The sequence below is a fragment of the Microdochium trichocladiopsis genome (assembly GCF_020744255.1).
Source record: "Microdochium trichocladiopsis strain MPI-CAGE-CH-0230 chromosome Unknown B0I36scaffold_7, whole genome shotgun sequence".
NCBI lineage: Eukaryota > Fungi > Ascomycota > Sordariomycetes > Xylariales > Microdochiaceae > Microdochium > Microdochium trichocladiopsis.
This window is the reverse complement of record NW_025763550.1, coordinates 1,499,828-1,521,769: the sequence shown is the minus strand read 5'-3', so window position 1 is coordinate 1,521,769 and position 21,942 is coordinate 1,499,828. Positions and strand designations below refer to the sequence as shown.

Below are 21,942 nucleotides of genomic sequence, written 5' to 3'. Positions count from 1 at the left end.
ACGCTGTTCCACAAGAGATCCTGTCATAAAGGTTTCAATTCATATCGTCAGGTGAAATAGAGGGTTTCGCTAAAGTCATCCAGAGAAGGCAATGCAAGGCCTACATGATACGGCTGGGACTTCGCAGACACGCGAAGAGAGCCGACTCCATGTACCAAGGACAGTGTATATGCAACGCCCATATAGAATCCAAAACGCAGACAACCGCGCCAAATCAAAACATCCACTACGCAACACCCCACAGATCACTTGCTTGGTTTTGGCTTCCACCAACTGAGGGGCTCCGTCCAGAATCTGTTGTCATCTCTTGCGCCAACAGGGCTCTACATCCTCAGCCCATCATTCCAAGGAGACTGATGAGAACCCTCGTCACCTCCGCGGCGCGCACGGTACTGGCTACCGCCACCACCACCCCCAGAACTCCGATTGCTTAGCCAGCGCTTGATGCCGCCGCCAAGGCCGCCGCCGCCCGAGGCAGGCGGGCGAGGAGACTGCCGCTGCTGCTGCTGGGGAGAGAAGCGCTCACGACCCTGAGCTCCGTGTGGTGTCACGTCATCGCTGAAGTCGGAGTCTTCATCGTCATATTCACCATGCTGCTGCTGCTGCTGCTGCTGCTGCTGCCCGGAGTGGATGGGGGCAGGCGTAGCATCGGGGCTCAGATCCTGAGTGGCAGCTGCATTCGCGCTCTCGGACCATAGCTTGGGCACAATGAGCCTATACGGCACAGTGATGCCAGCCGGGTCCTTGGGGTTCACCTCAACGTTAAGAGTGATTTCCAGGCCGCCCTCAAGATCCACAGCGACGCGCGCTGGCCCGCCGGCTTTCTTGATGAGCTTCGCACTCAAGCCTGTCGGCGTGCGATGGAAGGGCTTGGGGCGGAACTCGGCCTCGCTCCCTTGCGAGGATTGCGCCTGTGGTTGTTGCAGCTGCTGCTGCCTATATTGTTGTTGCTGTCCGGGCTCCGCGAGACCACGTCGCGCAGCAGCCGTTGCAGAGGCAGCAGTCATCACCGGACTGTGGCTAGAGGCTTGCGCGTGGGCGCGCTCGTCTTGCATCTCCTGGACTCGTCGCGAGCGGGTGTGCACAGGGGGTGGGGTGCCATCGTCCGAGTCTTCGGGCGAGAAGTCGTCGTAGTTGTCGCCATGTGGACCGTGCCTCGCGGCTGAGGGCTGTGTGAAGGCCCGTCGCGGCGGACGAGCAGTGAAATAGCTGTCGTCTCCGGGCACATACTCGGCAGAATCACCACCACCTCCACGCAACCCCAGAGTGTTTCGACCAGGACCCTGCGCGGGGAGCTGCTGATGTTGCTGAGGCTGTCGCTGAGAGTCTCGCGGTGCACGACGATGGTCGTCGTAATCAATGTCGTCAGCGCTCTCAGCACGCCAGTCGTCGATGCTGCTTTCGTCGTCGGCGCGGTTGTCGTAACTCGAGCGGCGGAACAGGCGTCGGATGGAGCCACCTCGGCTAAGGGAGAGTGACCTCTTTGGCTTTCCTTGGCCGGGCACATTGGGCTCAGACGTCGAGGCACGACGGGAGAGTGTACGCAGGAATCCTCCTCCGTTACCGGTGATGGGTGGCCTGCTTCGATCTTGAGGTTCTCGGGTAGCGTCTGGTCTCACCGCCGGGCCCCGAGGCTTTGACAACGACAGCCGCCGCAGCAGACCTGGGCGGGGAGATTCGTCGTCCGTTTCATCATCCTGCGAAGGAGGTGTCGGAGGCGGGGTGTAGCCCGCCTGGTAGGGACGGATCGAGCACCAATTCCGATGGGGCAGTAATCTCTGGTTGTTGCGCGGCTTGCCATCAACCCCTTGGGTGAATATGGGGATCATGTCCTCGTCTGTCTCCTTGTCGAAATGGTGGATCTTGTTGCGCTTATTGAGGATATCTGCTACAAGATCAGGGGGCGGCGTGTTTGCGATAGCAGACGAAATAATGTTTGGCATATAACGAAAGTCCTTGTGCTTCGGTACTTGCAGCTTCGCGTTGGAGTAGAACTGCCCGACAGCAGCCAAATGGACGTCGCCACTCAGAATGGTGACACGCACAGACTTGTCGGCAGCAAGGTCTTGGAGGTCTTCGATGATGAACCGGCGCTCGTCTTTGTGGTTCTTTGCTGTCCAGTGATCATCGAGGTCGTCTAGGACTTCCACACCCCCATCGAAGTTGTTCAGGAAGTTGCCCAGCATTCCGGCTTTGCCAAGAGCCTTCAGCGGGTCCATCAATCGGGATGTCAAGCTTTGGGCCAAGGTTAGCATACGCAAGTTAGGAACGATTGATGAGGTGGATGTGCGAATGACTTACATCGTCTCCAACCACACAAGCCGAGGATATGCAATTGGGACACCTAGTAAAACCAGAATGTGCTGCGTGGTGCCTTTCCGTACTTCGTCGTAACAGCGATCCATGAGCTTCTTCCATGTCTCTTCGCGAACGACTTCGTCTCTAGTGCGCTCCGTACGCGCATCGACCGCTAACAGTGCAACCGGCCCGCCGAGCGACATGAAAAGACTGCGGCTCTGTTCGTGGATGTATGGTCCTGGTCGGATACCTAGTGCCCAACTCGGCTCTGCCTGCTCAGGCTCATCAGGCACACTCTGGTGTTGGAACAGCATGTAGTACTTGAAGGCAACGTTGCCGAGGCCTGAAAATACTGGCGACCTCATGAAATGGTTCGGATATGAACCAAACCCGTCGATGATGTCGTGATCATCAAACATGTTGACCATTGGGATTTGAGAATTGGCCAGACCAAAGAGTCCTGTAGAGAACCACATGCAGTACCGCTCAAGGTAGAAGTTCTCGAGCTCTATCTGCATCGCGGGTGTGAAGGGCGCGTTATTCTTGTGTAGAGGATTCTTCAGATGCAACCAGTCCTGAAATAGGGTGGTCTCGCGCATGACTGCATCGTTGTAGATTTGGTCTCCACCACCAACCATGACATGGAACGGTCTCGTTTGGTGAGTGTTCAGCACATCGCGCCACATGGGATCGGGTCCGTTGAACTCGTCGGTGTTGACGCTGAGGCTGAAGCCGTTACAGCTGTGGAACATGACATTCATCGCAGTCTCCCGAGCTGGTACCCAGAATCCAGTGGCTGGGCCTCGGTTGATCCGGTAGGCGACTCTCTGCTGCTCACTTTGGAGCTCAACCTCGATATTGAATCTCCAGAAAGTGCAGCCTTTCTCCTGGTGCAAACGGAAGCCCCGGACGTCCTTGTATTTACCAGCCTTCTCCCCGTCAACCTGAATCCGCTTCTTCCGACTTGTGAACGAGCCGGGCGGGTCAGGTGCATTAGTGTCAAAGTCGGGAGCGGTCCGCGTAATCTCAAATATACCATCGTCGGGTTCCAAACGCGAAGCATCTTTGCCCTCTTCCAGATGCTCGATGGGGCGTACATATAAGGTCTCGCCACGGCGGCCCAGCTTGGGGATACCTGCGATCGGGTCAACATACTCCGGTAGAAGAGCCTGTTCCCCGTGTAACTCGGTTGGTGGCGGTGGAAGGAGTTCAATGGGTTGTACAAACAACCGGAGTATCGGCGCAATCTCGTAAGACGAATCCGAATCTTGGGTCACAATCATGACTGAACCCCTCCAGAATTCTCGGTCTGCTGTAGCCGCAACAGGAGATGTTCGAGGCGCTGCAGCCTCACGTCGCAAGCCGCAGTATCGAAGTAAGGGGCCGCATTTAAGGTATAGCTGAGGTTTAAATCGAGTCGGTCCTTTTGTGTCATCATACTCCCCGTCGAAGGCCTCGGCCTTGATGGGTCTCGATGAAATGCTTGATCGCCGCTTGCCGCCATTCTCCCACCATGCAGTGTCTTTGACAGGGAGGCCTGCGCTGGGCTCGGCAGGGGCGGCAATCTCATCGAGTTTTAGCAGCGAGCCACTAAGCGTAGCAACACTGCCCTTCTTCCATTCGTCCAAGAATTCAGGCCGCTTGTATGTCCCATGTCCCGGCTGCAAGGGCCCATGATGAAAGAAGCCAACGCGCTCCTGGCTTTGTACACCGTAGTCATCCGGTGGCGCAGCCTTGACACCCGCGGCGAATCTGACGCTTGAACCTGCGGTCGATGGCGGGTCCTGTTCATAGTGGCCGGGCTGCACCTGTCGCTTGGCACCCATGGACATCGTGCGGCGTGGCTCGGACTGGCGGGCAGCATCTGTTGGCCGAGGGAATCCTTGATAGGGATCATCGTCGTAGTGATCAATCTGGGCAGGTCTTGATCGTTGCTCTGCAGCCAGGACGTGTGGTGGCGGTTTCTTCTTGATCGTCGCGCCTCGTTTAGGAAACTTGGGTACATCTTCCGACACTTGTGAATCTGGACTGTCCGACTTTGGCGGCAGCTTAGACTCGGGCTTTTGCTTGTTCGCAGAGTTAGGAGGGCTCTTTCGTAGCTTCCCACTGCCATTACGAGCGATTGGCGCAACTTGCGGAGGGACATATGGCTCGGCTTTCACGGGTACACCGCCAGGAGGTGACGCGGTTCTGTCATCAGCGACTGCTCTATCGCGAAAACTAAGGTTGCGTTGGGGAAGGTTTGTAGAGGCAGCCGTATGCGCAACTTCGTTGTCGGGGTAATCATTGTTGGCTCTCGTCAAAGGCTCAGCCACACCCCGCTGCGAGGCGGACGAGGGTTGAGCAACCACAGGATCGGCAACGACAGGTTGTTTTTCGTATTCTTGGGTCAGTGACGATGCGCGATTCCGAAACTTGACATGCTGGCCTCCTCCAGTGCGATTGGCCTCGCCCGAGCCTTGTGCGCCAGTCAATACGTTGAGAGATGCCTGCCGTTCTCGAGCTCTCTTTTCGGCCGCGGCAACCCGTGCTCGCTTTTCTTCCTTTGTGATGCTGTCGAGCGTCAGCTCTAACCTTTGCAGGGGGGATCGATCGTCTGCCCACGCTGTGCCTTGTGTCTCAGAGCGGACCGAGTCCCTCCGCGCTGGCCCGCGATAATAGGAACCAACCGAGCCTCTCCTGCCATCGTGACCAGCTCGGCCGGGTTCAATGACCGCAGGTTCTTCGAGGTCGCCTGGCGAGTCGAAGTTTTTGCGGTTGCGGTCAAGGACTGGTGGCCTGCGTGGGTCGTTGTGATATGCATCCGTGTCGCTAGGTTCTGCGCTCCGCATGCGAGGATCAACTCGGCGAGCGGATCGCGATGGTCCTGCGGCGCCATACGCAGCTGTGGACGACCCAGGTGGCTGCCTGTAGCTTATAGGAGGTCCCCTGGGCACGTCTGGAGCTGCGGGGGGAGTGTCCGTCGCCTCGCGGGGAGGCATTGGGTTCTGAGGCTGGCTGGAGCGCCTCGCTCTCTTGTCCGAGAAGTCAGCTTGTGCGCGACCTGGGGCGCCGTACGTCTGGGACGGGGGCCTTGGAGCTAAGCCAGCGGCAGCGAAGCTGGAGGCGGTGGGTGAGGCAAAGGGACTGGTCGTCGACTCGGTCGGGGCATCCGTGCGAGTTGTCTGGACCGAGGAACGATCTCTGCGAGGGTGAGGCTGCGACTCGGTCTCGTAGTCGAGTTCTTGACTAGGGCCGGAAGAATGTGAAGCAGAAGACGTCCGACGGTGCTTCGGGGCGGGGAGCTCTCCCCAGTACGGTGCGGACATGGCCGGAGGACACTCGGACGGCGAGACCGCCAGGCGCTGTCAGCGAGGTTGGGACGACGCCTGGTGAGCTGTTTCGTCAATGCTGAGGCTGGTAACCCACCAGAGCTCGGGACGGATGGTGGTGATTGGGCCGAGGGAGCTGCTGTCAAGTTAGTGCGCAGATGCTCCAGACCGCATCCAGGATCTGCAGCGGCGGTCCACCCAATGGCGCCTGAGGCAGACCAGCAAGAAGCAAAGAAAAGACCAGGTTCTTCTCGTTGGCCAGCTCGCTGTCGCAGGGGACTGGCTCTCTCCGGAGACGCGCACAAAGTGGTTTGACCTATGACGAGTCCATGCTGGTGCGTGCCACAGAGCGAAGAATCCGTGGGGCAGTGCAGCAGTGGCGCCAGTGGTTATATCACAAGCAGAAGCTTGGGCTCGACAGGCAAGTTTCCTGGGGCTGGGGGCTGGGCCTGGGCAGCTACTGACGCAGGCAGCTCAAAAATCGCGAGGTTGACGATGGGGGAGCCAGGGACCCCTGGTTGTTTCGCAACCTTTGGCAAGCCTGGCACCCATGTCGCCATGACCCGTTCCGACCGTGATCTCGAAAGAAATCCTCGTCTACAGGATGCATGGGAGGTCGTAGCAGGAACAAGGGCTCTTTCAGGTACCTCCCCATCCACGCTGCATCGAATTGACGAAGCGGTGTGCACGCACGACAGTGTTCGAAGCATCGGGCCTCTATGGTTGCCAGGGACCAGCATGGGTACTTTGCGTACGTCTAGTGTAGGTGATGCCTGTGTGGATCTGGTGTCTTTTTGTGCTTGCAAGGCACTCCAACGTCAAGAGTGAGCCAGCGACGCAAATGCTGTTCGCGGATGGGCATTGATGTTCTAGACACCCGTCGCCAGAGCGGCGCCCTTCGATGTAGCGTGCCATGGTACAGCAAGCCAAGTCATGTCGTGCTGGCCTTGCTGACCGTAGTACAGGCTGGGCGGGTCCTGGTGCCGGGCAGCGGCATCAGCGGAGCAGACACTACGCGTCAGGGTCCTGCCCAGCAAGAAATCGAGTGGCTGGTCGTCGAGCGATTGTCTTCGTTGCCGTCGTCGTCGCGTTCATTGCCACAAATTGCAAGGATTCATGATGGTTTGTTCAGAAAATCGAGGATGTGGGAGAAGTGGGCCAGGCTTGACTCGAAAGCTGTTCATCCTTCTCGTTGTCACAGACTGCTCATTCATGACGTTTTTGTTGACAGCACCATCTGAGGCTCGCAGAGTCTCGGAACAATGGGACACATGAAAAGCCCATCAATCTCGGCTGGCAGGCTAGATCATGGAACGTATGCAAGATATATATACTCAGAGTACCCCGGATACCAGGTATGTGAAGCCTTGCTCGGGGAAATCTCTCCAAGTCAATGCATTCCTGTCAGCATTCTCACAAGTACTTAATGTATGCACGCATCACGTCGAAATCCAGCTGTTATCATACTCACCTCAAGCATGTAAAGTGCAGCGACAATCATCATTTGACATGATGGCTTGCCTCGTAGCCGGCACTGGCCGTACGTCTAAGCAAGTCTGCCTGCTGAAGCCGTGGGAGGATCGAGTCCAGCCGGGACCAATCAGGAGGCGAAGATCCGGAGGACGGCACGGCGCAAGCGTGAGAACATGGTGCAGTAATTACTGTGGAGGCTCACACGCGGCAGCCCCCCGCAGTCTTTGACCACGCCTCACACCAAGCGCCTCCGGTGGTTCCTTTTCACAGTTATTTGGGGATTGCAATCTTGGTCGGTACCTGTGGTTCATGGTGGCGCGGTCTGATGTTCAGTGCAGGATAATATGGCACGAGGTCTTTCTCTAGGATTGAAGCCCTGTAGCTACCCTAGGTGTTGTACTGTCCACGTAACAATCCTGCTCGGGATATGCCTACAGGGGACTCTGGATGCACTTGAAATGCCACCTTCCAATTTGCATACGTCTTCGGGCTGGTTTTGGTCCAGGCCGGCCCCTAGGACAAGGTATTTATAGGGGTTCTCAGCGACTTCTGATTGGCCCTGAGCCGGGCCACGACGAAGATAAGTGGACCGCCTCCCGCTTTTGGCTGTCGCCTCGTGGCTTTATCGACCAGGCATTCGCCAAGTCAGCTCTCGCAGGAGGTGAGGCCCTGACGACCATCATCACTCCTACCAACCTCCGCCGAGACCTGGGTCTTGTTTCTCTGCCTTTGCCTCAATTCACACTCTATTCAGGTCCTCGTTTTCTGTTGAGAGTCTAGCAACCGTTTTCAGCCAAGGATCGACGCACAGGACAGACTGCTCGCCTGAACTCGTCCTTGCCCCTGTGGTGCTCCCGACCTTCATTCGCCCCTTGGCCTGGCGCGATGAGACTCGCAACTCTCGTTGGCCTCGCAGCCGGTAGCCTAGCTGGACTAGGCTCTGCGAACCTTGCGCCGCGCAACTACGATGCCAACGACTATTACGTTCTGCAGCTCGAGCGTGGAGTCAACCCTGACGATGTCGCCGCGCGCCTCGACATGCGCCACGAAGGCCCTCTAGGCAACCTCGCCGGCCACCATATGTTCTCCGCCGTCAAACGCAACGACGACATTGTCTCTCGCGCCGTCCACGAGCGCCGCCGCCGGCGGACAAGCACGCCTGACTTGATCGACCGCGTCCCGTTCTGGCAGAAGCAGCGACTCCGTGCCCCGATGACCAAGAGGTCAAGCCCGGGACCCGCCCGCGGTGCTTTCCCCGCCGAGAAGCGACAGGATGTCGATGCACAGGCTGTCCAGAGACAAAAGAACGTCATGTCAGAGCTGGGCATCACAGATCCCATCTTTACGGAGCAGTGGCATCTGTTCAACGCGGTCGAGGTCGGCCACGATGTCAACGTGACGGACGTATGGCGCGCAGGTATTACGGGCCACAATTCGACTGTTGCCATTGTGGACGATGGCCTGGACATGTACAGCAACGATCTCAAGCCCAATTACTACGCGGCAGGCAGTTACGACTTCAACGACCACCGGCCGGAACCCAAGCCTACACTCTCAGATGACCGCCACGGTACGCGCTGCGCAGGAGAGATTGGAGCTGCCAAGAATGATGTATGCGGTGTTGGTGTTGCATATGATTCAAAAATCGCTGGCATCCGGATCTTGAGCAAGCTCATCACCGAGTCCGACGAGGCTTTGTCTCTAAACTACGATTTCCAGCACAATCAGATCTACTCGTGCTCTTGGGGCCCTCCGGACGACGGAAAGTCGATGGAAGCCCCTGGCATCTTGATCAAGCGCGCAATGCTCAATGGCGTTCAGAACGGCCGTTCGGGCAAGGGCTCGGTGTTCGTCTTTGCCAGTGGCAATGGCGCTGTGTACGAAGACAACTGCAATTTCGATGGCTACACAAACAGCATTTACAGCATTACAGTAGGCGCTGTTGATCGTAAAGGATTGCACCCCTACTATTCCGAGAAGTGTTCCGCACAGCTTGTCGTTACATACAGCAGTGGCAGTGGCGATGCCATAGTACGTATTATCCTGGCACTTCGAAATCAAGAAGGCCCCCGCGGTAGCTTTACAGTGACTAACAACACTCTAGCATACTACTGATGTCGGCGAGAACACATGCTCGTCCTCGCATGGAGGTACATCAGCAGCTGCCCCGCTGGCCGCCGGTATTTTCGCGTTAGCCCTGGAAGTCCGGCCCGATCTCACGTGGAGGGACATGCAGTATATTGCGCTTCAGACAGCCGTGGTCGTAGACCCGTCGGATGAGGAATTGCAGACCACAGCCACGGGCAAGCAGTTCAGCCACACGTTTGGATACGGCAAGCTCGACTCTTGGGCTCTCGTGGAGGCTGCGAGGACTTGGAAGAACGTCAAGCCACAAGCCTGGCTCTTCTCCCCCTGGATCCATATTAAGCACGATATTCCCCAGGGCGACAAGGGTCTGACCTCGTCGTTCACCGTCACCAAAGATATGATGCTAAAGGCCAATCTGGCTCGGCTGGAGCACGTCACGGTCACCATGAACGTTGAACACAGCAAGCGTGGTGACCTCAGCGTTGACCTTATCAGCCCTTCCGGACTTGTCAGTCATATCGCGACGACTCGCAAGGGAGATCTAAGCGGAGATGGTTATGCCGACTGGACCTTCATGAGTGTTGTGCACTGGTGAGTTTCCGCGCGCATCTTTACACCGTTCTTCCCGCAATGCTAACACGACTGCACAGGGGCGAGGACGGTGTTGGTGACTGGAAGATTATAGTCAAGGATAGCCAGGTGAACGAAAACTCTGGCAAGTGGGTCGACTGGCACCTAAAGCTCTGGGGAGAAAGCATCGACGCTGAAAAGGCAACGCTGCTTCCGATGCCCACGGAGGAAGACGATGACAACCATGACGAGAACATTCCAGTGACGACCGGGGTTGCGGAGACCACGACCCTACCCCCGGCTGTGCAACAGACTCCCAGCGAGCTTCCCTCTGTTCCCTCTGACCACCCTGAACGCCCGACTAAGCCCGGCAGCGGTTCCACAGCAGAGGGCTCGGCAGGTGAGAAGCCCTCCGAGACAGAGGGCGGCTCTGGCTCGTCGTCATCCGACTCATCTGCTGCCGAGACCACCACGGCCGAGAGCTCGTGGTTGCCGTCATTCCTGCCCACATTCGGCGTGTCCTCGCGCACCCAGGCTTGGATCTACGGTGCCTTTAGCTTGATTGTCGTCTTTTGCGCGGGGCTCGGGGCGTGGCTGTATATGCAGCGCCGCAAGCGTCTCAGCAACACGCGGGATAACTATGAGTTTGAGCTCATCAATGAGGAGGAAGGCGAGGGCCTCACAGGTGCCGGTGCCGCAGCCGGCGAGAAAGGCCGCAAGCGCCGAGGCGGCGAGCTGTATGATGCGTTTGCGGACGGCAGCGACGATGAGATGGAGATGTTTTCGGACGGCGATGACGATGACGACAGCCAGGGCCGCAGAGCGGGTGGATCTTCATCCGCCGCCGCTGCTGGCTCGGCAGCCGCTGCTGCGAGCAGTAGTAGCCGCGCAGGCCCCGCGAGTGACGAGGACGACGACAGCGAGGAGGACAGTGTCGATGAGAAGGCGGGACTTCGTGGTGGTACGCGGCGGTAAGCCTTGGCATCACTGGCGCTGGACTGGGACCGCTGCACATTCGCAGTCCCCTCAGTCCTTACTTAGTGTCACGCCGAAGAAGCAACTAGAAAGTGCATGCGCAGACAGCTCTCGCGGGTCGTGGGATTACTTTATTTTATACATCTACGCGGCGTTTTAACGTTCATATATTCCTGTTACCTGGTATCAATCTAGAACGACGATTAGGTATGCATACCGCATCGAAACATTACCGTCACCTTGTGCGACACAAAATGGTCTGAGAGCTAGAACCATGAATGATGTTTAAATCACCATCAGGACCACGGTCGGTTTGCATTGAACCAAATTCTTTCCTCCCTCCCTCCCTCCCTCCTTCTTTCATCGGACAACGAAGTGGCTAGCATGTAGGATAGGCGAGGCTTTCATTAGTGATGGGAAGCACTTAGTTAAGGGGTCAAGGGACAAAAGATCACGAGTATGATTTGACGATTTGCAATTTCAAACGCTGGTGGTGGTTTTTTTCTTCGGATTATACCAGACTGATTGAGCCAAAGGGGGGGTAGATGAATGTCCATCAGTCGCAGAACAAGGAAAAAAGGGAAGGACAAAATCGACGGGGGGGAGAAAGTCAAGCGAGAAGACCACAAGAAGGAGATTCTCACGCCCCGTACACTGACGCACTGAGCCCCTCCTTTTCCATGTCCTTGACATAGCGCTCCCAGTTTGCAATCGTGTCGTCGTAGAAGTGCGTGTGCGCCTCGGCCAGCAGGGCGAGCTGCTTCTTGAGCTCGGCGCGCTTGATCCGCTCAAAGTCGGCGACCTCCTTGACGACCTCCTCGTCAAACATCTCGCTCGTCTTCTTGGCTCGCTCTGCCTCGGTGGTCAGCTCGTCAATCCGGATCTCGAGCTTACGCTGCCTCTCGCGCCGCGATGCCTCGTGATCGACGCCCCGCACGTCCTCGATTTTGCTGCGGATGAACCCGCCCGCGCCGCCTAGCGCGCCCGACGAGCTGTACCCAGATGCGAGGGCGTCGCGGTCTAGCGTGGACTTGTTGAGGTACTCGGTCAGCTGCTCGTGGTCGAGCTGCTTCTGCTCCCGGGCGCGCAGGAGATTCTTGAGCGCCTGGCTGTACGCCTGCATGTCCCGCAAGCTGCCGAGGTAGTCCTGGTCGGTGTGCTCCCGGAGCTTCCGCAGACCGGTGGCAGAGTCCTCGATCGATGCCGCGAAGCCATGCACCGTCGACTCAATGCCCGGCTCAAGAGTGATGAGCTTCTGGAACTGCTCAGCCAGATCGCGCAGGTCGGTCTCGATATCGACCTCGCGCCGCGCAACGCGGGCAATGACTTTCTCTACGTGGCCCAGGTCGTCGTCCAGCTTGTCGCTCTTCTCCCTGACCTCGATGAATCGCCGGTCGTGCTTGTGGACTTTTGTGAAGGCATTGATGAAGGTGTCGGTAAGATTGTCAAACACGCCCCCGCTGCCAGAGTCCGAGGCCGTGCTGCCCCTCGCAGATCGGGACTTCATTGTGGCGTTCCACTCAGGTGACTCAAGGAAGGTGTGCAGGATCGGAGCACGGCGGAGGATCGGGTGCATAGCCACGCGGTTGAGGAACCGCTGCAGGCTGTAGCCGCGGCGGAGGGTGAAGTCTTGCCCGAACCGGTCGCCTCGGACATACTCCATGCGCTGCTTGTCCGGGAGTGGCGGGACCGCGCATGCTGGATACTCTCGAGATAGGGACTTGTACAGATACAGGAAATCGGTGAAACGGCGGCGTGATGTGAAGGTGGGCTTCTGGAAGACTGCAAACGTGGACTACGAGAGGAGTTCGAGGTCAGTAAGAGTATCGCATCGCACCCAAGCCCACAGACGTCTCGACAAGGCATCCGACTCACATTCGTCGTCACCAGGTAAGACACGAATGCGTCCTTGGTCCCGTCGCTCTCCTTGCGCGGCTCCGAGACGGTGCACTCGAGGATGTCGCCGCTCATGCCCGGGTCCTCTTCCAGAAGCTCTTCGCCATGCCGTTGATCCTCGACGCTCGGCGGCTCCACGTCCAGCGCAGGAGGCGGGCTGCCGTCTCCCGACCGGCCGGAGAAGCCCGACGCCTGCTGGTGCTGGTTGCGGTCGCTGTGCCAGGATATGTTGGAGAAGTTATCTTGCTGGTCTATAACGGCCATCTTGTCTGACTGGGCCGTCGGTGGCTGTGTCACGTCGGGCTTGTCGCTCTCTCGCTCTGTCGGAGGGGTCGCAACGGGCGGCCTGCTCGCTGTGTGCTCGGGCACAGCGGAGCTTGGTCCCCAGGCAATGCTGATTGGGGGTTCGAGTACGGGGAGCGGGCTCGGACAGCGAGATGACGGCTTCTGGCTAGGCAGGATCGAGCTGTGGTGGCAGCAAAAGAGATCAGTCGTGATGCCTGGCAGGTGGGTGGGCAAGTAAGTCAGCAAGCCGTCATTGGTGATACAGCGGCGGCTCCCAGGGTGTTGTTGCGTAAGGGAATGCTGAGACAGGGCGGGCATTGGTGGGGAAAGGCACCTGCCGCGCTACAGGCAGGCCGCCATACACAACTCTCCGTCCACCTGAGGGAGCCGCCCACTTGGGCAGTCAGCTCAGCTTGCTGGCGTCGACGACGACGTCACAGCTGGCCCCTGTCTGTCTGTGCACGCAAACCACTAGCGCTGAACCTGGTGCTGGAAATGGCTGCCTGCCAGCCTCCACACGGATCTTGTCTGCGCATTTTCAACATGTAATGTACGACGAAGTGGACATGCAACTAGTTGTTCTGTAGAGAGTGTCGTGTCCGTGTCACAAGTGTGCAATCAGCCCAGTTACGACATTACGAGTTGATTTTTTTGGTTCTAGTAGCGAATGATGTGAATAGTATGGCCTCGGCGACCAGCTATGCCGCACACAATCGGGTGACAGACTCGAAACAGCAGAAACTCGATTATTCTGCTGGTCGAGAGTACACTTGCGTACGCGTAAACAGAGAGCTGCCGTTCGTAAGCACCATTCAGGCCCATCCCAGCATACAAACGAACTGCGCCGGTATTCCAAAAACGCAACCAACAAAGGGCGAATACACCAAAAAGATGAAAATTAAACATTATGGCTGTACACACGCGCGTAGCCCCTTCACGCAGCAATCTCGGGTTGCCTGCCGCGGTGGTCGCCGTTCATGCCCCCATCGCTGTCGAGAGCCGAATGAGCACGCTCGTCTTCATCGTCATCGTCGTCATACTCGTGGCCGCGGTGATCACCAGCCGCAACCCACGAGTCGCGATCGTTGAGGGGCGCATCCTGGTTCGACAGGTCGAGACCCTCCGATCGGTTCTTGATGTTGTTGCGGCGTCTCGTAGACAGGGTGCGCGCACGTGTGGACAACTTGGAGGAGACGGCAGCATTGGAAGTGACCCAATTGGTAAGGGCGTCCTCGCAATCCTGAATGATAGCCTTGCTAGCCTCGTAGCCGTCGTAAGCGGGCCTCGTCTCGCCAGGGGTGACGGGGGAGTCGTCAATTAGCTCCAGGAGGTGCTTGCCGAAGCCAGCAATAATGGCAACCTTCTCGCAGTGCTCCCGCAGGGCGTCAAACTGGTATGTGTAGGCAGCCTTAATCTTCTCGCGGGTAATGTTGGAAAGCTGGGCCTCCGCCACGAGCGACTCGGCCTCGGCGCGAACGAGTTCCTGCTCGAGGACGACAATCTTGGGGGAGTTGGGCTCCTTGTACTTGAGCTGGGCGATCTGGTCGGTGATCTTTTGCTTTCCTGCAGGCAATGGGTCAACACCTGCTGGAGGACATCGCACTTCGCAATTCCGTCTTTGGAAAACTTACGGTCTCTGCTGGGCTGGACGGAAGCCTCGATGTTGCGGATGCTCTTGATGGTCACCCGGTACTGGTCGTAGCGGTCGACATACTGGTCCTCAAGCTCGCCAATCTCATACAGGAGCACACCGAGCTTGTCGGTGACGTCCGACACATCCTCGTCGCCGGCCTCGCCCCAGATGGAGAGTTGTTGCTAGAACTGCCATCAGTGCCCGCGCCGCGGCGATTGGACGTTCTGAATCACTTACAGCGACATCCATGCGCTCCTTGGCTACCTGCTCGAGGCTGCGCATAACGTTCTTCTCCATCTTAACGAGTTGAGTGAGCTTCTTGGCGAGGTCGGGCCCGAAGGCGCCTGCCGCGTTCTTGCGCAGAGCATGGCCTGTCGCGAGGGTTAGAACTACCCAAAAAGGTCGCCGTCTTCGTGGATGGTGGCGCGAGAGCCGGATCCGCCGGTGTGGCGCATGAGTACTCACCAAAGGTTCCCTTGCCAAAGAGACGGCCCGCCTTCGTGGAGGACGGAGGAGGTGGGGGGTTCTGCAGAGTCTGGCGTCAGCACAATCGCGACCTAACGCTTCCACAGATGGGAGTCAGAGGGTAATGGATGTGAGCGCACCTGGATCTGCGAGGCGGTGGGCGCCCGGCTCTGGCGCATAGAGTATGTTCGGTGCATGATGACGGACGGCGCTGCGTGGAGTTGGGAATATCTACACGATGCTTGCAAGCTGGAGATGCTGTTGGTGACAGGGGAGGCGAATAAGACGGCTCTGATATTGGCAGTGGGAGGGGTGAGAAGGGAGAGTAGATGGTGAGGGCAAGAAGACAAGGTTCATGGGGAAGGGGGAGATGTTATTATGCCCGGGCGGCAGGCGGTGGTGGTGGTGTGTTGACGTTAGTGCACTCCTTGCCAGCCATCCAGTGTTGTTACGCACTGCCAACTGCACAAGCTACAGGCGGGGGGGCTGTGTGCGGGCAGGCCTGGACAGGACGCAGATGGGGGAAGCCAGAGCGCTGCAACCAGCAGCGGCGGGCACGGCAGCCGCTGCCAGGCCATGCGCCCGCCCACTACGTCATCGAGCCATTGGGGCCTCGCACCCGCACGCACTAGCGCCCTCTGGCGTGTGGTGGTGCGCCAGCGCTCCCGCACAATGGTGACGTGCCTGCTCCTCGCCCGAGCCCGATCTGCGGCGTCCGCCTGCGCACCGGCTGGCCGATCACTATTCATTGCCAGGGCGACCTTGGGCTTGCTCTACCCCCTTTCTGCAGCTTGCGATTCCTCATGCCAATAGTGTCGTCTCGTCCAGGTTCTCAAGACAAGGGGGTTCCTGTTCTAGGCTCCGAGAATTACTGAAGACTTGGACGAGCGGCTAGCGCGATCCTCTGTTCCATGAGCCTGTAGAAGGGAGATTCGGTCGCTACCTCTTTCGTCTACTCAGCGTCGCTACATTGTACCCAGTGCGGAATTGACTGGTTCTGATGAGGGAATGAGCTGAAGTAGAAGCAAAGCGATGGCTCCATTCCCAGATTCCCCCACCGAGGGATGAGGCGGCAATCATCAGGGTTATGCGCACGAGAGAGGACGGGAGGAGATCCAGAAGTGCCACAGCTCTACTTAGATCTAGCCGAGATCGTGGAGAACGGCTGCTGCAGGTGCGTCTGGCGCTATTTGTGGCACATGGGCAAACCCGAGCAGCAGGAGGGGTGGGGGAGTAGTCAACAAGGGTCTTGAGATGCTTGGTTTTGCTGGTGGACGACTTGCATGACAGACACATTCCGTTCCCTGGACATGCTCCCTTCAGCTGTTGTGGGCTTGTGCTGTTTGTGTCTTTTCACTGCTGTCCGCCAGATGAGGCATAGATGTCTTGAATGGAGCGTCAGCTCGACGTCAGAGACGGTGCTGGGTTTTTGGTGCGGCACTGCGGTCCAGAGAATGCGCTTATTCTCGTGACTTGGGCTTTGGCTGGACAGCACGCGGCGACTGCCGGCTTGTGTCTCAGAGAAGCTGCGCAAGATCCGGAGTTGGGCCATCTCCGGCGTGCTCTGGGAGCCGATCTTGGTAGAACACACACACACACACAGCTTTCTGCCATTGCCCGGCAATGTCGAGGCCTGCAAGATTCCAAGATGCTGTGGGGGAGTTCCAACCTTAATCCATTGCCAGGGCCACCCCGGTGTATCCGACTTCTCGTGTGACTAATGCTTTGCATGAACCGTGGTCACTGGCCCTGCTGGTGACGGCGATGCTCGTACAACATTGACTTTCTGGAGCGCACTATCCTGTTTCCTGTGGCTGGATTGGGATATTTACATCTCTGTATCTGGCCCGTCGGCTTTGATACAACTGGGCCCAGGGTTTCGCTGCTCGAGTGGATCCAGCAGCGACGACTCCGGGACGAGCACACCAGTGTAGTGTTCACTTAGCAGCGCGTCGCGGAAGTGGCAGCCAAGCCCAGGCGCTATTCCTCCCACAGGCCTGAGCTTGACACCAAGTAAATTCTTTGTAAACGACAGCAAGCATCGTGAGCAGGAGCCGGCCTGATACTTGATACCTGCAGCATACGCTGGCACATTGCGTCCTTGCTGCACGTCTAGACGGACGGCACGGCGCTGGTCCAGTGTCGTTGCACAGTCACAGTCGTGCTGGGGTCCCTGGAGGTACCTCGCTTGACACGACCCACCTACTCGTGCGGCGGCGCGTCTCGCCCGTCTATCGTCACGTCAGGCATCGCGATAGCATTATTCGCACCGACTCCTCTGGCCACCAACCTAGCCGGCTAAACCCTCCTTGGAGACACCCGTCTTCTCTGGCTCACTCCGCCATGCGCACGGCTTCGCGCAGCTCCGTCGGCCTGGCACAAACCCTCCGCGCTGCGAACCTTCAAACGACGGAACAGGCACGCGCACCTTGCCGGCAGCACGGCCCTTGTCACCGTTTGCAGGACAGATTGGGCCGCAAGTGCACTGCAGACCGCGATGGAGGTCGGCGGCAGCTGGTCAGACTCTGACGACTCGGACCAGCCTCGTCAATACTCAGGCAGGACGCCGCTCCGCTCCAGGCAGGAGCCGCCGCAGTCGCAGTCGCAGTCACAGTCACAGTCACAGTCCAAGCACCTGCCTTCCGCACGCCCTCACTCACGCGCCCGCCGCTCCATCAGCCCACCACCGCTCTCGCGCCTCTCGAGCGGTGCTCTCCACGCCGACGCCGCGCCTTCTGCCTCCTCCATCATCGCCCGCGGCGATGACAACGACCTCCCTGCCGCGAAGCGGGATGACCCCAAGATGGGCGCCCGGCAGTCGACTAACAGGAGCGCCAACACGACCCCGACCACACAGAGACACCATGCCACCCCGGCGAGTACGAGCAACCGCACGCCCAAGCAACACACCCCGCGCAAGCCGGCATGGACAGTGGACAAGCTCGAGGAGTCCCTCAAGGCCTTCGCAGACGAGATAGGCAAAGACGGGGCCAAGCGGACAGTGCGCTTGGTGCGCCTGTCGTGGAAGAAGAAGGCGCCGGCACCGATCTCACAGTCTGTCAGCAGCAAAAACTGGTTTGAGGGCATGAAGTGCATCCCTGTCGAGGGCGGCAAGAAATCGCCAGACACAATGAAGATCAAGACCAAACAGGTCGGTCACGGCCGCAACGGCAAGCTGGAGAGGAGAGAGCACTATCGCGTCATCTGCATCAAGACAGATCAGGAGGCTGTGCCTGGATACAGCTTCCATCATGTCGACATTGTCAAGAACATCCTCTCGCCCAATACCATGCTGACCTACGTGCCGCATTTACGAGACCTCGCGGATAACGAGGAGAAGAAGTACCGCACGTGGCTCGAGAACCTAGAGTCCATGGATAAAACTTCCGGGTTTGCCACCTTGAGTAGACACCAGAAAGTCGTCAAGACAATACAGAAGGAGCGTGCCACGACACTGCTGCTGTATCTTGACCGCTGGCTCTCACGGTTGGGACTGGAGGCCTGCACCAAGTCGAACCTCATCCGGCATATGACGCGGGAGATGGAGACGGCCACACCGCAGCAGAAGTCGAGCATCCTCAACGCTCATGACGAAAACAACTCCCCGAGGACAAGCAAGACAATCAAAATGTTCACCCAGGCCTTTGACAACGTGTTCAACGACGAGAAACTCAAGGAACAGCGCGTGCCACTACAAGAAGTCCTCCTGCTGGACAAGTCTGTCGATACCTTTGGAGATCCGAAGAAATGGATGAAGGAAACACCTGGGCAGGCCAAAGCGGTCGACCAAGCCACAACAGTCGAGTCGTTTACCGAGACGTACTCGCTCCTCGGCTGCCTCGTCTGCTTCTGCCACTCCTGCGAGCATGGAGAGTTTGGTGTTGACAATGAGCGGAAGCGATTCTCTGTCGAAATGATCGGCGGCATGTCTGGGCTTCTTGAGAGAAGCGCTCTCGCAAAGAGGAACGGAGCGCGCAATGGTTTGCACTCGCTCCATGAAGACTCCTCGCCATGCAGCGACCATTGCTTCAAGCTATTTGGTCCGCCTGGTGGCCGAGTTCCGGCATGGACGGAGATTGAGATCAATGTCCTCAAAGCTATGCATGCTACTTCAATGGACGACAGCTTACCCACCGCATGCGCTGTGGCACAGGTAACTGGCCGGCCGTGCTTCGACGTCCGTCGTCAGCTCGACAAACTGGACCTGCCGATGCCAGCCACACCGAAGGCATCGCCACTGCCACGTGCGAAGACGTTACCGTGGTATGACCGGCATAAGAAGATGCTCCTCGGCGACTGGCAAGACCACATCATGACCCACGAGCACCAGCGCAAGGATTGTTTCGACCCTTGCAACCATGAAGGTCCATGCACACCGAAGAATTGTACCTGTGTGCAGCATGGCTTGCTGTGCGAGCGCTTCTGCCGCTGCACGTCGGATATGTGTGCCTACAAATTCACAGGATGTGCGTGCCATTCTCTCGGCAAGGTCTGCATGCCGAAACAGAAGGACCGCCCCTGTATCTGTATTCAGCTCAATCGGGAGTGCGACCCTACTTTGTGTGGCAACTGCGGAGTCGTTGAGAGAACGGAGCCAGCCAATATCGACAACGACCAGCTCTTCACAACAGGCTGCCAGAACTGTGCCTTGCAAAGGGGCAGGCCGAAGTCTGTGGTCCTTGGGAAATCGAGGATTGCTGGATATGGCTTATTTGCTGCAGAGGACATTGGGTCGGACGAGTTTGTGATCGAATATGTCGGAGAGCTCATTTCACAGGACGAGGGCGTGCGTCGTGAAGCACGGCGTGGTGACGTATTTGACGAATCGGCAAATACATCATACCTGTTCACGTTGCTCGAGCAGGAGGGCATATGGGTTGACGCTGCGATATATGGCAACTTGAGTCGATACATCAATCATCAGGACGACAACTGCAACGTCACCCCGCGCATCCTCTTCGTCAATGGCGAGTATCGTATCAAGTTCAGTTCGCTGCGCGATATCAAGGCTGGAGAAGAGCTGTTTTTCAACTACGGCGAGAATTTCCCAAACTTGACCAAAAAGCTTCTACAGGAAGAGGAGAAAGCGCACAAACGGCAACGAAAAGCGAAGGAGCAGATGGAAGAGGACGACGACGGCAAGCACAGGAAGAAGCCTGGGCGTAAGCCTGGACGGAAGCCTGGCCGGCCACCCAATCGGAAGCCCAAGAAGACGTTTGCTACATTGGACTCTGAGGATGACGAGGACGTGACGATGGAGGATTTTATGGTGGAAGACTCGGAAGAGAATGCCGGAGTCGCTACTCGGAAGAGAAAGCGCGCTGCCGATGATGATGATGACGACGATGAGGCTGAGATGGAGCATAGGAAGTCGAACAACACTAGCGGCCCAGCAAGGGGCAGAGCCAAACGCGGCGGCAGGCGGCCCGGACCTAAGCCAAGACGGCACGTCGAGATCGCAGACACCGCCGACGAAGGGACTGCCACGCAGTCGCAAGATGAAGCTGGCATCCCACTAGTCCCACAACCTCTGGCCGAGGGACGACGACTTCGCAAGGATGACAAAATCCAGGAACCGCGAGACGTCGTTATCATTGACGATGACGCGGCGGAGGCAGACGAGGTCATGGTCATGAGCAGCGGTCGCAAATCCCGGGGGGCTGCGGCCCGTCACCCATTCCATCCTGAGGCGCGTGCCGCCCCTATCCATATTGATCTCGGTTCCGTTGAATTGTCTGATCACGCTGCAGCAGTCGATGACTCTCCCACGCGGAGTAGGAGAGGTCCTCAGCGCCGCCACCGACAACAGCAGCAAGACCCGGAACACGTGGCGGCGACGAATTCGAGCCCGTTGTCAGAGCCGGCCTATCAGTCCGATTCAGATGATGTACGGGGGCCGGCTGCGCGGGGGCGAGGTGGCGGGGACGCGAATGAGGCCGGCAAGAGGCGTGGGCGGAGTGACCTCACGATTGAGCTCACCCGCGATGGAAGTAGCAGCACCGGCCTGAGCGGCATCGTGGTCGAAGATGATTCGGACGACAGTGCACCCATCATTGACCGCTCGAGATCGCGCACGCGGAGGAAGCCCGCGAGGTACGAGGACTAGGATAAAGCCCTGTCCGACAACCGCCCATTACACGGGAAATGCTGATTGTAAGGCGCTGCGGAGGCAACATCTATTTTCCTCTGCAAGCACATTACATGGTTTTTGGTGTACCTAGCAGGCGTTTGTGGTGAAATTTTCTGTTTCTAATCCCAGCTTGTAGAATATAATTCACAGAGATTAGCCATACTATAATCACAGGGCACGCTGTGACCATGCAACCAAGCTCGCCGACTTCAAAACACCTAGCTTGTAGCCAGCAGCTTGGGGAAAGGTTTGAATTCGCACTCTCTCTCTACTCTCGTGCCAGGGGCATATGCACATCATTCGAGCCAAAAGCAAGTGGGCTCATTTGACTGACACTTTGGGGAGATAGGAAGGTAGCACACAGTGATGGGAAGAAATCAAGCTCCAACCCAGAAAAGCAAGTAAGGGATTGATTGGATTTGTGTACACTGGGCCATAATGGCCGTTTCTTGGTTCCTGTCTTTTGCTCTTCCTCTCTCTGGAATAGGGTGGGAGCGATACATGAAAAAAACAAACCATAGACAAAGGACGCCAAAGCGCAGAAGTCAGTCAGCTACTCAGTCGAGGAACGCAGCCGTAGGGAACAAGAGCAACCTGCGTCTTTGCTGCCGCCACAACCAAATCGGCAGCAGCATTTGACGGGCGGCCTTCGGGCATCTTTCAACCCACGCCTTTTGTCCTCTTTTTTTTTTCTCTTCCTCTCCCGATAGGCGGCATCCCCCTTCCTCTCCTGTGACTGGCCCCTGCACGTGCGTAGGAGTGCGTGTGCGTTGCGTATATATGCCTCATTTCTTCCCCCATCCAGCCCCCGGACCCAC

The 21,942-nt window shown here is 57.8% G+C and overlaps 5 protein-coding genes across 5 annotated transcripts; 2 read left to right on the top strand and 3 right to left on the bottom strand.

Moving 5' to 3' along the window:
- Positions 1 to 323: 323 nt before the first annotated feature.
- B0I36DRAFT_364823 (uncharacterized protein) lies at positions 324 to 5,606 on the bottom strand (the record flags this gene model as incomplete). Its single annotated transcript, XM_046159041.1, has 2 exons — positions 324 to 2,235; positions 2,302 to 5,606. 2 exons carry the CDS (start codon positions 5,604 to 5,606, stop codon positions 324 to 326), a joined length of 5,217 nt encoding a protein of 1,738 aa, XP_046010447.1.
- Positions 5,607 to 7,726: 2,120 nt separating this feature from the next.
- Positions 7,727 to 11,035, top strand: B0I36DRAFT_141358 (peptidase S8/S53 domain-containing protein). The gene is made up of 3 exons (XM_046148373.1): positions 7,727 to 9,113; positions 9,187 to 9,761; positions 9,821 to 11,035. The coding sequence occupies exons 1-3, from the start codon at positions 7,968 to 7,970 to the stop codon at positions 10,713 to 10,715; spliced, it is 2,616 nt and encodes an 871-aa protein (XP_046010446.1). The 5' UTR covers positions 7,727 to 7,967; the 3' UTR covers positions 10,716 to 11,035.
- Positions 11,036 to 11,355: 320 nt separating this feature from the next.
- On the bottom strand, positions 11,356 to 12,875 carry B0I36DRAFT_247514 (uncharacterized protein; the record flags this gene model as incomplete). Its single annotated transcript, XM_046150317.1, has 2 exons — positions 11,356 to 12,510; positions 12,591 to 12,875. 2 exons carry the CDS (start codon positions 12,873 to 12,875, stop codon positions 11,356 to 11,358), a joined length of 1,440 nt encoding a protein of 479 aa, XP_046010445.1.
- A 540-nt stretch (positions 12,876 to 13,415) lies between these two features.
- B0I36DRAFT_327537 (Eisosome component PIL1-domain-containing protein) lies at positions 13,416 to 15,370 on the bottom strand. Its single transcript, XM_046154487.1, has 5 exons — positions 15,135 to 15,370; positions 14,995 to 15,055; positions 14,767 to 14,900; positions 14,528 to 14,711; positions 13,416 to 14,459 (listed from the first exon to the last, which is right to left on the bottom strand). The coding sequence occupies exons 1-5, from the start codon at positions 15,189 to 15,191 to the stop codon at positions 13,831 to 13,833; spliced, it is 1,065 nt and encodes a 354-aa protein (XP_046010444.1). The 5' UTR covers positions 15,192 to 15,370; the 3' UTR covers positions 13,416 to 13,830.
- Positions 15,371 to 17,288: 1,918 nt separating this feature from the next.
- Positions 17,289 to 21,289, top strand: B0I36DRAFT_327535 (uncharacterized protein). The gene has a single exon (XM_046154486.1). The coding sequence runs from the start codon at positions 17,492 to 17,494 to the stop codon at positions 21,098 to 21,100; it is 3,609 nt and encodes a 1,202-aa protein (XP_046010443.1). The 5' UTR covers positions 17,289 to 17,491; the 3' UTR covers positions 21,101 to 21,289.
- Positions 21,290 to 21,942: the final 653 nt, after the last annotated feature.